We start from the raw sequence: 15,705 nt of genomic DNA, 5'->3' as shown, positions 1-15,705 counted from the left end.
GCACAGTAATAATAGCATTATTCAAACAACTGTGACGGCATCAAAGATGGAGTTATAGTAGAGGAACCTGCGGGATACATCCATCAGCAAAAGACAGTGAAGCCAGGTCAATTGACATAAAATAGCAGTAAATTGTCCAGAATTGGCTAGGTTGCAAGAGTAAGTATTTCCATTCATATTAGTGAGGGTAATGGAAGGGTTGCTCAAGTTGAAGAATGCCATAAAAAGTTCCATTAAAAAAGAAAATTGCAGGAAAAAATTGCAGGAATATGAAATAGGCAGACCAACATATGGCAACTGAGGTTTGTGAACTTTGTGAAAATGTGACGCAAAATACAAGGCAAATTGGCGGGCGCTCGGAGGAGATCTTATATGCAATAATTGAAGTAGCGGGACGCGTTGTTCTGAAACAAACAGCTCACCATGATGCGGCAAGATTCCAGTTTCATAGCAGCTGAAGTCCATTGCGTTAGCGATGTGGGAAACACATCGGAGACAAAAGAAACGTCCCGATGCGTCAGAGTCTCCCGGTTAAGCGGCCATCTTAGCCGTGGCCAAAGCCACTTCTAAGAGGCTTTTTGCGGGGGATCGCCCACCATGCATACATTGTTTCTGATGCAGATATAATGTAGCTCAGGGCTTTACAAAGTGCCGCATCTGCTTAGATGCGTCTCTTTGTAAACAAGGTGCCACGAGGTAAATTTTTTATGGTGCCAGTGCCTCACGTAAAGTGACGCAATGGAGGTCAAAAAGTTTTGCAAGGCCTCATAAATAAGGCCCACAGACTTTGCCAATGCTTGTTTGTGAATTGTGCCCAAAAGTAAAAAGTTCGTCGAAAAGTATAATAATATACATCCTGGCAAATAATTCTTACAATAAACATGAATTAAATTGTAAAGAAATAGCTGTGCTTTCATTTTCTGCACCTTCAGATTTCCACATTATTGCACATTTATAATTGCATTTAGAATTAGGCTTAATTTTAATATTTTATATTCGAGCCTCTATTTGAAACACTATTCTTCTGTTCTTGTATTAGGAAATGGTGACGGCGGCGTCCACGTACCTCTTCCAAGCAACTCGGAGAAGAGCGTATTTCAAAAACGTAAAAATATTAATCCCTTTAACGTGGCAGCCAAAAGCCGGTTACTTACAAGCCAAGACTGAATCCTATGATAAGGTGAGACTTGAATGCATTTCGCAGATATTTATCACGTTTCATGTTGTTTATGTATGCCGACCTTAACAGTGTACCTGGCCTCTTATACACATCCTATATCATTACAGGCTGATGTTATTATTGCCGACCCGTTCCTAAAATATGGCGATGATCCATACACCTTGCAGTACGGAGGGTGCGGTGAACCCGGAAAATACATTCATTTCACTCCCAACTTTATAACAGATGACTCCCTGCTCCCGATGTATGGGCCTCGAGGTAAACCCGATTGACTATTATATATGGCATTAAGTCCAATGAATTATTGCTGGTTACTTTAGTACAATGAGTTTGGCCAGTTGCTTACAACCCAAACTCAAAATTGAAAAATAAGTAAAACGAAATATATTGGTGATGTGCCACAATATCGAGCAGAGACTGTCCTGCAAAATGTCTGATTTCATGATACAGAGAGAACTATTTTGTCAAATAAAATCTATATCGGTTATTAGACCAACTATTCTTGACTCCATATCTATGTAATTTGGTGAAATATATTTCTTCTGAGCTTTGTAAAAATGATGTTAAGAACAGTAAGTAATTTCATACTTGCCCACATATACTTACCATCATGATAAGTTGGTAGTCGATAATTCTGCCAACTTATTTTTGTGGGGCAATATGTTAGTACACCATATTCTAACAAACACCTACTTGCAACATGGCCCCTAGCAGTCTAATGTGCTGAAAAGCCCTGTGCCTTAGGCAGCTACTGTTGAGTTGGAAGAATTAACCAACCTCACTGGCATCTGTAAAGACTAACTGTGAGAAATTGGGTTGTTGTTTGAGGGGGAGGGGGAGTGTTACCCCTTTTCAAACAACAGCCACAATCCCGGTCACGATGTAACACAAAAAGTTGCTAAATTATCCTGTGTATAATACTCTGGTATCTTGGCTCAAAATGAGTCAGGCTTAACTTAGAGGCAATGGGTAAAGTATGTATGCAGCACTCAAACAGTAATGAAGTGAAAACGCAACACAAGAAAAATCCCACACCAATTTGGAAAGATAAAATAAAATGTATTAAATTATTTGACACCAAACAACAAAAATTAAATCAGTAGAAATCGAACACTTTGCAATTTTAAAGATTTAAGGTAATCTGGTCGTGTGAGGCTAGGTGAAAGTCACAAGTTCAGGCCGACTGAGATGGAGCAATTGTCCGATTAGCCATGCTGAAAATGTTACCTTCTAAATCCTAGCGTGAAGAGTCCAGTTTGAAGTGGAGGAGGCTGCAGGGAGCAGGGAGAGCATCGTGAATGGTCTTACGGACTCACTGAAACATGGATGGGTGATGGCTCTGCCCGGACATTGCATAGGCCATTCCTGCGAGGTATTTGATCTCCCACTGTGAAAGAGTCTGTAAGAGCGTTGGGGGCCTCACTATTGTTTTTAAACATTCCGTAAATTCACCTCCATTGTGATTTTCATACTTTGTGAAGCTAAATCGTTGGGATTTTATTTTTCTACTTCAGCTCATTAGACTATGGTGGGAATATTAATCTGTTTTCCTCCCTGTCAGGCCACTAATTTTTTGTCCTCATTGGACGACTGTGTATCCAGTCTTTCTTAAAATATTAAACATATTATTTCTGGGTGACTTGAACATCCATTTGGATAAGTTAGAAAATCACTATGCTTCGCATATTTTGTACATTACGTCCACCTAGAATATGAAGCAATTTGTGAACAAGCCTACACATTCTGTAGGACATTTGCTCTATCCATTTTTTTCTATTGGCTGTATCAAAATCACTGAGGTTCTGTGCAACATCTGGTCATGCCACTCTACAGTGTAATTCTCCTGGTTATGGGAGCACGGCCCCAGATGCAGAGGTTAAAACTCTGCACAACTCATCCTAATTGGGCTAAGGCTAGGACTGAAGAAATTATCCCTATCCTCAATAGCAGTGCTCTGGCGCTTGTTGGTAACATTGAAGTAGATGCACTAGCAGTGAATGCCTGGTTAAGTAATATGGCTGACCAGGTGGCACCCATTGGATCAAGTTCTGGTGGTGTGAGACGCCCAGCAGCTCCTTCGTTCAATTAAGAACTCAAATCTTTACATCAGCAATGTAAAATGCATGAAATAGTTAGGAGCAGGTTTTATCGTCCCAAACATGATGAGTGATATCAAAAGAAGCTGTCTATTTACCACAGTGGCATAAAAGCCTCCCAAGTAAAGTATTTAGCTTGCGGAATTGCAGAGTCAAATAATAACCCTAGATTGTTTTTCAAAATTGTAAAGAAGTTTACCAGTCCCTCTGCTCTGGCTCTGCCCCTGGAAGCATCGCCAGCAATCTGCTCTCAAATCTTGGTTTGTTTTTCAGAACAAGATCTTGGAGATTGTAGGGACTTTAAAAATGGCGAGCTTGGCTAATACACTGTTAGAAATGGGGGTCTCTAGAAGCAGAGGTATGCACCTTTTTCCAAGTAGGGACCCCTGCAACTAGTCATGGTAAAGGGATTACACACATTAGATAACCACTGCTCACCTCAGCTTGGCACGAGCGGACAGGCTTTTCCCAAAGGCAATGTGTAAAGTATTTGTAATCAAAACACACAGTAACACAGAGAAAATACCACAAATGGACACCACACCAGTGTAGAAAAATAAAGTATCTTTATCTAAACAAAGGAAAATCAAAACAACAAAAATCCAACAAACATGTATCAAATTATGACTTTAGAACAGTTATTCAAAAAATAGAACTTGAAGAAATGAAATAGCTCCAACTGGGGCTATTATAACATTGTGACAGGCATAAATCCACAGCACGGCGCCAACCACAAGATACGCGTCATTGGACATGGAGTCACAAGGACCCCCAAACAACAGTACCTTGGAAAAAGAAGTCTTTGGATAATGCACAGCATCATGGAGATGAGGCATTGGTGCTGAGGTCGAAGCCGGTACCCTGGTTGTCATGGGAGAGGCGAGGTGTTGAGTCCATGAGTAGACGAGGTGTTGAATCCAACCCAAGAGAAGTTATGGGGCATCGGTGATGAGGCGTCAGTTCCGGAGAGGCAATGCGAAGCCAACGAGTTCATGTAGTCACCCTTGTCAGTTATCAGCTTTGCAATAATGGGATGCAGGCACTGGCAGTGACAGCATTGGTGCGATCGCTGGCGTCAGGAATGGCTGATAATTGCATGCATTGGCAGGTGTCGAAGGGCGTCGGAGCTGCAGTGCAGGTGGGTTGGTACGTCATGCGCTTCACGAGTGGTGCCCCTAGCCTCGGTGCAGGTTGCGGTGTCACTGGTGGCGTCGCTGACAGCTTTGGCATTTGTTTTTCTTGCTTTACAGCACCAACTACACATTACTCAGGGTGCTGGAGCTGGAATTGGCACCCTTGTGAATGCATGAGTACCAGAGGAGTCCAGGTGCTGGTCAGTGGGTTGCAGATGAGGTCTTTGTGGCCCTGATAGTTCCGAGAAGGAGGCCAGCACACACAGGCTCAGATATTTCTTCAAGCAGGTTAACATCAAAGTTCCAGTCTTTGTTCTCTCCTTGGCAAAAGCAGCAACTGCAGGACAACACAGCAAAGCACACACAGCAAAGGGGCAGTACTCCTCGACAGAGGTCCCTCTTGCTTCCAGAAGTGATCTAATTCTCTGGGGTTTAAGGTCCAATACTTATACCTCATTTTCTCTTTGTTCTATTCGTGGCCAGGGTCTCTGAGCCATGTCCAAACCAGTTCAGTCCCCTCTAGTGCAGCATCAGTACAAGAGGTGGAGACAGCATTGTGCAGAAGAGACACTGTTTTTGTATTTGTATTTTGCATTATGTATTTGTAGAGCGCAACTGTCGCTCCGAAAGGAGTATCCTGGCGCTAGATAAACAGTGTGCAAGAGTTATGGTTACAAACTAGATAACGGCCATTACATAATCATCTGGGAGAGTATAAATCCAGGTTTTAAGTTGCTTCCTAAACTGGCTTTACTGATTAAGGGATCTGAGAGTCTTGGGTATTGCATTCCAAGCTTTGGAAGATAGGAAGGATATGGTCTTGCCTCCCTTGGTTTTGTAGGTAAATTTAGGCAACTTAATCAGATTTTGGCCTGAAGATCTGAGCGTCCTAGAGGGAAAGTAATGAGGGTATCGCCTGATGAGGTGCTTTGGGCCTGTGCAATTGAATGCACAAAAGGCTATGACTAGGATTTTAAACAGTATCCTCTTATGCAGAGGTAGCCAATGGAGAATCTTCAGGGCGGCCGAAGCTGACGATCTCCTCGGTAATTTTAGTACCAGTCTGGCAGCTGTATGTTGAACGTGTTGGAGTTTTTTCAGTGTGGCCTTTTTTACGCCTACCATCAGCCCATTACAGTAGTCAAGGCGTGCGAGGATTAAAGCCACTGCCACCGCCTTTCTTGAGTCAGTGGGAAGGAAGTCGAAAAACTTTTTTAAAGATTTAATAATATTAAAACAACTTCCTGCCACATTCCTCACATGCTGGTCAAATGATAATTCGGCGTCAAATAGGAAGCCCAAATTTCTGGCTGACACCATAGCTTGTGGAGGCGTAAGGGAATCCTCTGGCCACCATTTGCTAGGACAGAATTCGGGATTTTTTCCCATGGGAAGAATTTCTGTCTTATTGGCATTGCATTTAAGATGGTTATTTTCCATCCAAAGGAAGACATCCTTGAGGCAGTTCTTTAAATTTTGCTCGGCATTGGTGGAGTTATTATCAAGGGGGACAATGAGTTGAGTATCATCGGCATACGATGTCACAAATATGCCGTATGACTCAATTAAGGAGATGAGGGGGACCATATAGATATTAAACAATAATGGGCTCAAAATAGAGCCCTGAGGGACTCCAGACTGCTCCTTTTTTCCTTGGAGAGGAAAGGACCCAAAGCAATGGTTTGGGATCTGTCTGTCAGGATAGCGATTATCCAATCCGGTACTACATCTGCAATTCCAATATCTCTAAGTCTACCTATCAGTATTGAGTGGGAGATGGTATCGAACGCCGCCGTGAGATTTAATAAGTTCAGGACGGCATTCTTCCCTTCATCCTGTAGTAGTTTTTTAGAGTCGGTAAGTTCAATCAAGGCCGTTTCCGTAGAATGGTGAGGACGGAAACCCGATTGCTGGGGATGGAGGATATTGTGGGTTTCTACATAGCTTTTTAGTTCTTTATAGACCATCTGTTCGGTTATCTTACCCAGAACCGGAAGAAGTGAGATTGGGTGTAAATTTGCAAGGTCTGTTGTAGATTTATTACGTTTTTTCATGAGGGGTTTCACGATCGCTTGTTTCCATTCTCCTGGCACAACCCCAGTACTAAGGGAAGCATTTACAATCCTGTTAATAATGGGATTGACAACATCAATTAATTGATGGAGAATTCTAGCAGGGCATGAGTCAGATTACATGCCAAGATTACTTCCCGAGTTTGGTATAGTGTAACCGGAGTAAAGACTCTGATACAACCAATCGTATTCTCTCCACAATCAAGTAGGACGGGTATCTGCGATGGTCGAGGTGGCGGAAAATCCTTTTGTATTAAGACAATGTTTTTCTCAAAGAAGTCCGCAATCTGGTTGCAGAATTCTGAGGATGATGGGATTTTCGGCTGTAAGGCTCTTGGATGTGTAAAGGCCTTGACAATGGAGAACACCGTTTTTTGTTTTTGCTTAGCTTCTTTGATGGCGTTAATGTAAAAGTCCTTCTTGGCGGTTTTGATAGCGAGAGGATAGGATTTCCTCTGCAGGATGTAGAGGCTTCTTTCTGTAGGATCATATGTTTTGCGCCAATTACGTTCTCTTTTTTTACATAATAGATGGGATTTGGCTAGCTCTGGTGTAAACCATGGGGCATTTATCTTCCCTCTTTTCCCCCTTCCCCGGGGGCGTTTGGCTGGTGCACGTTCTTTAATATCCTGTTGCAACCAAATGTGAAAACATTTAGAGTCCTGTACTACATCTCCGGACATGCCGGGGATCTGTGCCTGAGTGATTGGTCTGAGCTTAAAGTTATCCTCAACCAATGTCCAGTTGACATAGTTCGCTGGATGATGACTGGGTTTTGCTAGGAGCTGAGGATGTGGTACCTGGATACAGAAAGGAATTAGGCTATGGTCTGTCCAGATTTGTGGGACGGGTATCTGAGTCTCCAGAGGGGGAAAATTAGTACATATTCCGTCAAGAGTGTGTCCTGCTTGATGTGTGGGCTGTGTTACGCTTTGCTGCAGATTAAAGATCTCTACGGTCTGATGAAAATTAAGTGCTTGCATGTCAGATTTGGACTCAAGCTGCAAATTAAAATCTCCCAGTAGTGTGAAGTGTGGGTAGCGAAGAAGGAGCTGCCCTAAAGAGTCACTTAATGATTCTAAAAACATTGTTGCACTGCCTGGGGGGCGATAAATCAAGCCTCCAGAGAAGGAGGAGGTATCATTTAACTTAATAGAAAAGCCAAGTCCCTCTACTCCTTTGAGGGAATCTAAATTAAAAGTGTGGCATTTCATGTGGTTTCTCAGCACCACAGCCACTCCTCCTCCTCTCCCCTTCAATCTGTCCTGCCTGAAAATAGTATAGCCAGATGGAAGAGCTATTGCTAAATCTGGGTTACTATTATCGGTTAGCCATGTCTCAGTTATAAAAAGGCAATCTAATTCCAAATCCAGGATAAGATCATTTATATCTTGACTATGGCAACCCATGGACCATGCATTAATCAGTCCCCCTTTAAAATTGACAATGCTGGCAACAGTATTGATTGGGGGAACTTTTGTCTTGACTGAGGACCAAGGCGAGTTCCAATTACAAAGCCTACATGAGAATGGCCCCCTTAGCTTATTCATATCAATCCTGCAGGGACAGCCAATTCCCGTGTTGAGGTTTCGAAGGTCGCTCACCTGGTACATTAGGGTAGGATGAGATTGCCCAGCCCTTTCTGCGCCTGTCGCGGATTTGGCGCGGACGGGCGCAGACGGACTTTCCTTTGGCGCGCCTTCTGCCCATTCAGGTGCTAGTAAAAACTCCTCCCACCACTCGAAATGCAGTCACAGTCTATTCAGTTCAGCTATGAGTCATTCAGGAAAGGCAGAACACACCTCAACCCCCCATCGTGGCTATCTACAGTGAATGTACATCCCCAGCTCCTGTCAATCTAAAACCAGGCGGTCAATACACAAACCAGCAAAGGCACACAGAGTGGTAAATACCAGCACATGTCCTACCTTTTCCATAGACTGCACCCTGCCCATGGGGGTATCTTGGACCTACCTAAGGTATTCCTTACATATAAGAAAAGGGAAGGTGGGGGCCTGGCCAGTGGGTGTGCTTGCCAGGTCGACATGGCAGTTAAAAACTGCACTCACAGACACTGCAGTGGCAGGCCTGGGTCACAATTGAAAAGGCTGCGTGTGTGGGTTGCACAATCAGTACAGCAGGCCCACTAGTAGCCTTTAATTTAGAAGTTCTGGGCACACATAGTGCATTGTACCAGGGACTTATCTAGTAAATCAAATAGCTTATCATGGGTAACCACTCACAATAACACTTTATATAGGAAGCACTTGCACTTTGACACTGATCAGCAGTGGCAAAGTGCCCAAAGCTTCTAAGCCAGCTAAAACGAAATGCAGCATACATTCAGAAATACAGGAGGTAGAGGCAAAAAAGTCAAGGGAAACTACGGCAAGGATGTCAAGTCTAACAAACACTGTCTCCTTTGGGTCTGATGGCCAAAATACATTGATTGCTACTAATAGCAGTGAGCCCATTTGGTCAGTAGATCAGCCTTTGACAATTTCTCTTCCACTTTGTGCTTGCTTTGCTTACAGAGTTTTCCAGCATTTCACTGGAGGATTCTGAGCAAGCGCTCAGAGTATGTAAGTTTGGCTCCCCTGAGGACCCCTATCCTTCTCAAATATGAGCACTAAGGCAGAGGCCATAAATCCCACCTTGAATGTGTTGTTAAATCACTCGCTGCGCCAGATCACTCTTCCTATTTACTGGAAGTACGCTAAACTGATCTCTCTGCTTAAAAATCCTTCGGCAGATAAGACTGTTCTGGCCAATTTTAGAGTGATCTCTCTGCTACCAGCCTTTTCTAAAATCCTCAAAATATCTATTAACATCCAACTTTCCAGATTTCTTGATGCCAACCAGTTGCTGCATCCATCACAATCAGCCTTTTGCCCCAGACTTAGTACTGAGTCCATGCTGGTCGAGATCTCAGACGTTATTAAATTGGCCGTGGATAGCAGGCTTTGTTGCTTCTTGATATTTCAGCAGTATTTGATACTGTCTCCTATCCTATCTTGATGCAACGGTTGCAAGACATTGGGATAGGTAGGATTGCGCTATCCAGGAGGCATTCCTTCCTTTTAAACAGATCCCAGTCTGTGTGGATGCCGCCCTTTGGTTCTGATGCGAAATCCACGGAGTTTAGGTTTCCCAGGACTCCGCTTCGAGACCGAAATAGTTTAATATCTACATGTCCCGTCAGGCAACCCTAGTGGAATCCTTTGGATTGCAGGTTATCTCGTACCCTGACGACACGCAGATCATATTTTTTTCATGGCCTTTTATATAGCGGGAACTTGAACCGAGGGTATCTGCTATCAGAGCGCTTTTACATGAGGACCAGTTGCATTACATGAGGACACATTCATTTTTGATAGGCACAGGGAGATTACGTGCTTTGCCCAGAATCACAGGATGTTCCGTGTCCTTCCCGAGACTCGAACTCAGTTCCCCAGATTTTTTTTTAGGTCGACTGCCCTAGCCATTATGCCACTTCCTCTCCCCATCGCGACTTGGGTTGGGAATACCTCTAGTGCCCAATGCAGATTTGAGGCATGTCTGTCAGAGGTGTTCCATTGCATGTGCCAGAACAATTTACCATGTAATGCGAGCACCCCGTTATGAGGTAGTGAGGTCTGGCCGAACTATGCTCCATCTTGGGTGGTAAAAAGTCACGGCGTGAAGATGGATAGTAATCTGTCTTTTAACCCACAAGTGGAGAGCACAGTTGGGACATGATTTAGCCTCCACCGTCTTTATAAGAACTTGTTGTTCTCTCTTCCGGTTCCTTGTCAGGAGACAGTAGTCCATGCCTGTATAACATCACGGCTGGACTATGCCAATGTACTCTACTGGGGCCTCCCTTTGTATCCACGTAAGAGACATCAATTGGTGCAGAATGCTGCAGCCAGGCTCCAGTTAAAAATCCAGAGGAATGTCTCTGGTCAAGTCCATCTGAAGGAGTTATACTTGCTTCCCATACAGGCAATATGAAAATTCAAGGAACTGGTGCTAGCCCATAGAGCTTTATATAGGCTGGGTTCCAAATATTTATCTAAGCGACTTCATCACTATCTTCCCTCTAGGACTGTATGCTCGGCTGGTGCACTGATAACTGTGGTGCCTAAGACACGGAGGGAGAAATGTGGTGATACTTCCTTTTCAGCGCTGGCGGTGGCTAGCTGGAATTAATTTACATTCTATCTCAGTGCCTCTAGGGATGACAGCTATTTCAAACAAAGCCTGAAAACCTGGCTTTTTAATGCTGTCTTTTTGTCTTGTTCTTATGGATTTGTCCTTTTCTTCAAGGAAGAGGTTAACTGATGCCACACCAATGGTCCAGGTCCTGGGACACATCTTTTGGGGATCAGAAACTGACTCCAGCAGAGGCCTGGTGGGTTCAGGCAGGCCCTGCTGCAGGTTCAGGCAGATCCAGTGCAACAGGGCAGCTGGGCTGTTGTGGTGATCCTCTGGAACGTGGTGTTTCTCTGTAGCTCAGAACAGGAGGTCAGTCAGCTGACCCTTGGAGTCATTTCAGCCTGGGATGAAGGGTGCAGGCCCAGTCTACCTTCTCAGCAAGCAGGGCAGTGAAGTGTCCTTCTTTTGTGGTATCCAGAGGCTCAGTACTGTACAGAAGTGTGGATCTGGGGGCCCTGTTTTTATACCTGAGGTCCATTTTGAATTGATTTGAAGAAGCTTCTGAAGTTTCCCCCTATAGAGGTGTCTATAATTTCCGTCATACCTGCCCTGGTCCCAGTATGTCTGGGGGCACAATAGGCTGGTGTGAAGTCCTTTGTGTGTGAGCGAAGCCAGTGTCTTTTAAGTGCAGAGTGGTAGGTGACAGCTCTGCCACCCTATTAAGTCAGAGATGGCCTATCCTTTTAGACCCTCCTTTGTGATACTGTCTAGGATGAATACACAAAGTCCAACTGCCAACTACACCTAGTCATGCCACCCAGGAACAGACTGCAGACGCCAAATAGTTAGGACAAGAAAATGCAAACTTTCTAAAAGTGGCATTTTTAAGATTGTGACTTAAAATCAGACTTTGCCATTAAAGAGGGTTTTAAATTAGAATTTTTCAGGCTCCAAACATGACATCCCTACCTGTTCCCAATGAAATGTTATCACTAACTAAGTGTAATAAGGTAACTCACTGTTGTCCTATGAGAGAGGTAGGCCTTGCACTAGTGAAATTAATTTATGAGTTGTTAACTACCAGGACATTTAAAACTTGAAAGCAAATGTCCAACTTTTTACACACAATAATCTGTGCCCTAGGGGCTGTTTTAAAGAAAAATCTCTTTATTGACATTTTAAAGACAATTACAAAACAGGAGAAGAATAGGCATTGCATTAAGAGGTGATTACATTTATCAACAGGGTTCCGATATGACAATAGATCTTGTAACCAAGTGCCATACCATGCCCAATTTCACTCCCAACAAGGCAAAATAAAACACAGCAGGGTAAAAGAGGAAGTCGGAAAAGAGGGGAATAGGGCCATTTAGCACATATAATGGGCCAAGAGCCTACAATTGTGGTACCATCAGTAGATCAGTGCTGTTAGGAGCATCTTAGTAATGTACAGTATGTGGTTACCGTGAGCAGCAACCTCCCAAGGAAGCACAGACGTTTGCCACAGTCTCTCCTAGTCTGTCAACTGTGCGACCCATTCCCCACAGCCCGCATAGCCAAGTATAGCTCCAGGGGGGGCAAATGCCCCTAAGGTGCGATATCACCGGCATGAACTCCCAGAAAGCAGTTAGATTGACTTGACAGTGTGCTAAAATCTTTAAGCCAGGCATACTTCCCTGGGACAGGGCAACAGCCCCAATGGATTACCACCCACCTCTTAGCTAGCAACAGCAGGAGCACAGTCAGCTTCAGCCACTTTGAGAGAATCTCCTTAATATATCCCAGCAGTGCAACTAGGGCCACACATCCCAGATCCAGGTCAAAGATCTCGTCAATAGTACCAAAAATAACTTGCCAGAACCTGCCCTCTCCCGGAAAGTCCCAGGCTGAGTGTAGAAAATAGGCGCATGGTGCTGAGCATTGAATGCAGTGCATGTTGTCTATGAGACCTGTCTTATGTAGGCGTTCTGGGGTGCGATACAGCACAACAGAGCCAGCACTTGAGTGCAGCAGAAGCGCCACTGCTCATCTGAGATGAAGATGTCAAGTGCATCAGACCACCCCTGCTGATCTCTAGGTGTACGCACCTGGGGTGTTGCTTGCATATCAGCATATAGTCTAGTGATGAGCCTGCACAGAAATGGATTCATCAGGAAGGCTTCAAGGGCTCAAAAAGTAGATGACGCTGCAGGAAATGAGCTATGAAACCCACAAATAACTGCTCTCAGCTGGAAGTATGTGAGCATGTCTAAAATACAAACATCTTGTCCCTGTAGGGCCTGATGTGGTGTGACAAAGGAGCTCTCTGGGTAAATGTCACTCATGCTTGTAAGGTGTAGCTTGCACAATCGGATGCCTGTCCCAGAATCATGTGTGACAGGGAATGCAGGGTGGCCTATGAATGGGAGGAAGGGCAAAAAAGGACATCCATGTGTGCTCTCTTTCTCAGCTTGTCCCACACCTGTACGAAACATCTCACAGTGTCGAACCAAACCTTGGGACACCTTTTGGTCTTGAACAGAGCCATACACAGGAGGCTTGGAGCTGCATGATCGTGTTCGGCTGCCGTGGGTCATAAATTGGACAGAGTACAGCCAATAATATGTGAAGGTGGCTTGTGTGCTGAAGTAGTAAAGGTTCATATTGGGTGCAGCCAGCCCACCATATCAAATGGAAGTGTGAGGACCTCCCTAGCAATTCTGGATTGTTTCCCAGCCCATGCTAATGCCACCAGGAGTAAACAGAGACAGCAACTAAAGTATAGTGGCAGAGGAAGTGGGAGAGTAATAAACAGGTAGAGAAATTTGGGTTGGACCACCATCTTTGTCAGGGCCAGTCTTCCGGCCATCAAGAGTGGGAGCTTCTTCCTGGCATCTACCCATACCTCCAGCCAGTCTATCAGGTGGCCATAGTTGGAGTGCCATAGAGTGGATCACAGCATAGCCAGACTCCAGGATGCTTAATCGGCTCAGTCTCCCACCGTAGGGGGAAGTCTGAGGTTACCTCATGGGTTACCACACTGAGGGTAAATTCACTGACAGTCCAATTGACGAAAATTCCAGATGTCCACCGAATCTGGTGAATTCCCTAATGAATGGGTCCAAATTGTCATTGGGGTGTTTGACATACAAGGTGATATCATCTGCATACATAGAGACAAGAACTATTCCGGTCGTGAAGGCCAGGCCATGGTGGGAGTGCCCTAAGTACTGAGATATATATTAGAAAGAAAGGTTTAGGCACAGCAAAAGTTTTTTTTTTAGGTTGAAATGGCAGTTTAAAACTGCACGCACAGGTTGCACTGGCAGGTCTTAGACATCTTCAGAAAGGGTACTTAGCTGGGTGGCACAACACATGCTCCAGACCCACTAGTAGCATTTTATTTACAGGCCCTGAGTACATGCAATACCACTTTACAATTTCACCATGTTTAAGCGGAGAGCACAAGCACTTTAGCACTGTTTAGCACTGGTGAGTCCTAATGCCAACAAACACGGGTTCAGAAAACAGGAGGGGTGAAAGCAAACATATCAGGGATGATCCTGCAGAGAGGGCCAAGTCCAAAACTAATGTTTCTTTTTTTTAAAACTAAATATTGTTTGTGTCTATATATCTTTTATGTGACTGTATCATTCTTTAGACGTTTGTTCCACAGAACACGTATCTCTGTGGATCCTATTACTGTTCAGGCTAAGCTACCAAAGGAGAGCCAAGGTTTATCGTTGTGTGTCCATTTATGTAAGCGGTGCAAGAGGTCATCCACACCCTACATCAAGACTGTCACTTCTTTTTCACTTCAACCTGCCAGTTGTATTCTCTGTATGGATATATATATATTTTTTTATTTAATGCGATTTTATATAGCGCAAACTTTACCCGAAGGTGTCAGAGCGCTTTACATAAGAACCAGTTGCAAAGCATAAGGACTTAAGATAACATGTGTTACATAAAAGATACACACAGAAAAAAATTGCAAATGTACTAGATGTAAAGTCACACAAAGAAGAGACTGGTGATTATAATTATCTCTATATACGTAGGGAAGGGATACGAATGGATATACTCTAAGAGTCACATATGAATGGTAGAGAGTACAAAGGTCTACTGCATATACTAGTGATTAGAGTTATCTCTATATACATAGAGAAGGGATACGAATGGATATACTCCAAGAGTCACATAGGAATGGTAGAGAATACAAAGGTCTACTGCATATACTAGTGATTAGAGTTATCTCTATATACATAGGGAAGGGATATGAATGGATATACTCTAAGAGTCACATAGGAATGGTAGAGAGTACAAAGGTCTACTGCATATACTAGTGATTAGAGTTATCTCTATATACATAGGGAAGGGATACGAATGGATATACTCTAAGAGTCACATAGGAATGGTAGAGAGTACAAAGGTCTACTGCATATACTAGTGATTAGAGTTATCTCTATATACATAGGGAAGGGATACGAAGGTATGCAACGTTTACAACGCGAGCGTTACAACGACGTACCATTACCACGCGGTTATAACAACGAAAGTTGTTACAACGAATTGCGCTGGGTGGCACTCAAGGATAGTAAATCATTTAATTTACTATCCCAACACCTTCCCTACTATCCACGGGGACTGGTGTTGGAATAGTAAATTACATTTTTTTAATTTGCGCCCCCCCAACGCAAATCGTTGTAACGACTTGCGTTGTTACAACCGCGTTGTAATGGTACGTGTTGTAAAAGTGTGCGTGGTAGTGACGTACATCCGATACGAATGGATATACTCTAAGAGTCACATAGGAATGGTAGAGAGTACAAAGGTCTACTGCATATACTAGTAATTAGAGTTATCTCTATATACATAGGGAAGGGATACGAATGGATATACTCTAAGAGTCACATAGGAATGGTAGATATTACAAAGATCTACTGCATATACTAGTGATTAGAGTTATCTCTGTATACATAGGGAAGGGATACGAATGGATATACTCTAAGAGTCACATAGGAATGGTAGAGAATACAAAGGTCTACTGCATATACTGGTGATTAGAGTTATCTCTATACATAGAATAGTAGAGTTCCGTTAAGTGG

The 15,705-nt window shown here is 43.7% G+C and overlaps 1 protein-coding gene across 1 annotated transcript in view; it reads left to right on the top strand.

The window, feature by feature from the left end:
- Positions 1–1,042: 1,042 nt before the first annotated feature.
- CLCA4 (chloride channel accessory 4) overlaps positions 1,043–15,705 on the top strand; it is a 323,718-nt gene continuing 309,055 nt past the window's right edge. The window contains exons 1-2 of the mRNA XM_086953978.1: positions 1,043–1,180; positions 1,288–1,438. Coding sequence (XP_086810104.1) covers positions 1,043–1,180; positions 1,288–1,438 — 289 coding nt within the window. The remainder of the gene's footprint in view (positions 1,181–1,287; positions 1,439–15,705) is intronic.

Source organism: Lissotriton vulgaris, chromosome 1_1 (genome assembly GCF_964263255.1).
Source record: "Lissotriton vulgaris chromosome 1_1, aLisVul1.2, whole genome shotgun sequence".
NCBI classification, from domain to species: Eukaryota; Metazoa; Chordata; class Amphibia; order Caudata; family Salamandridae; genus Lissotriton; species Lissotriton vulgaris.
Note: the sequence above shows the minus strand (reverse complement) of the source record. Positions and strands in the feature narration are given on the sequence as shown.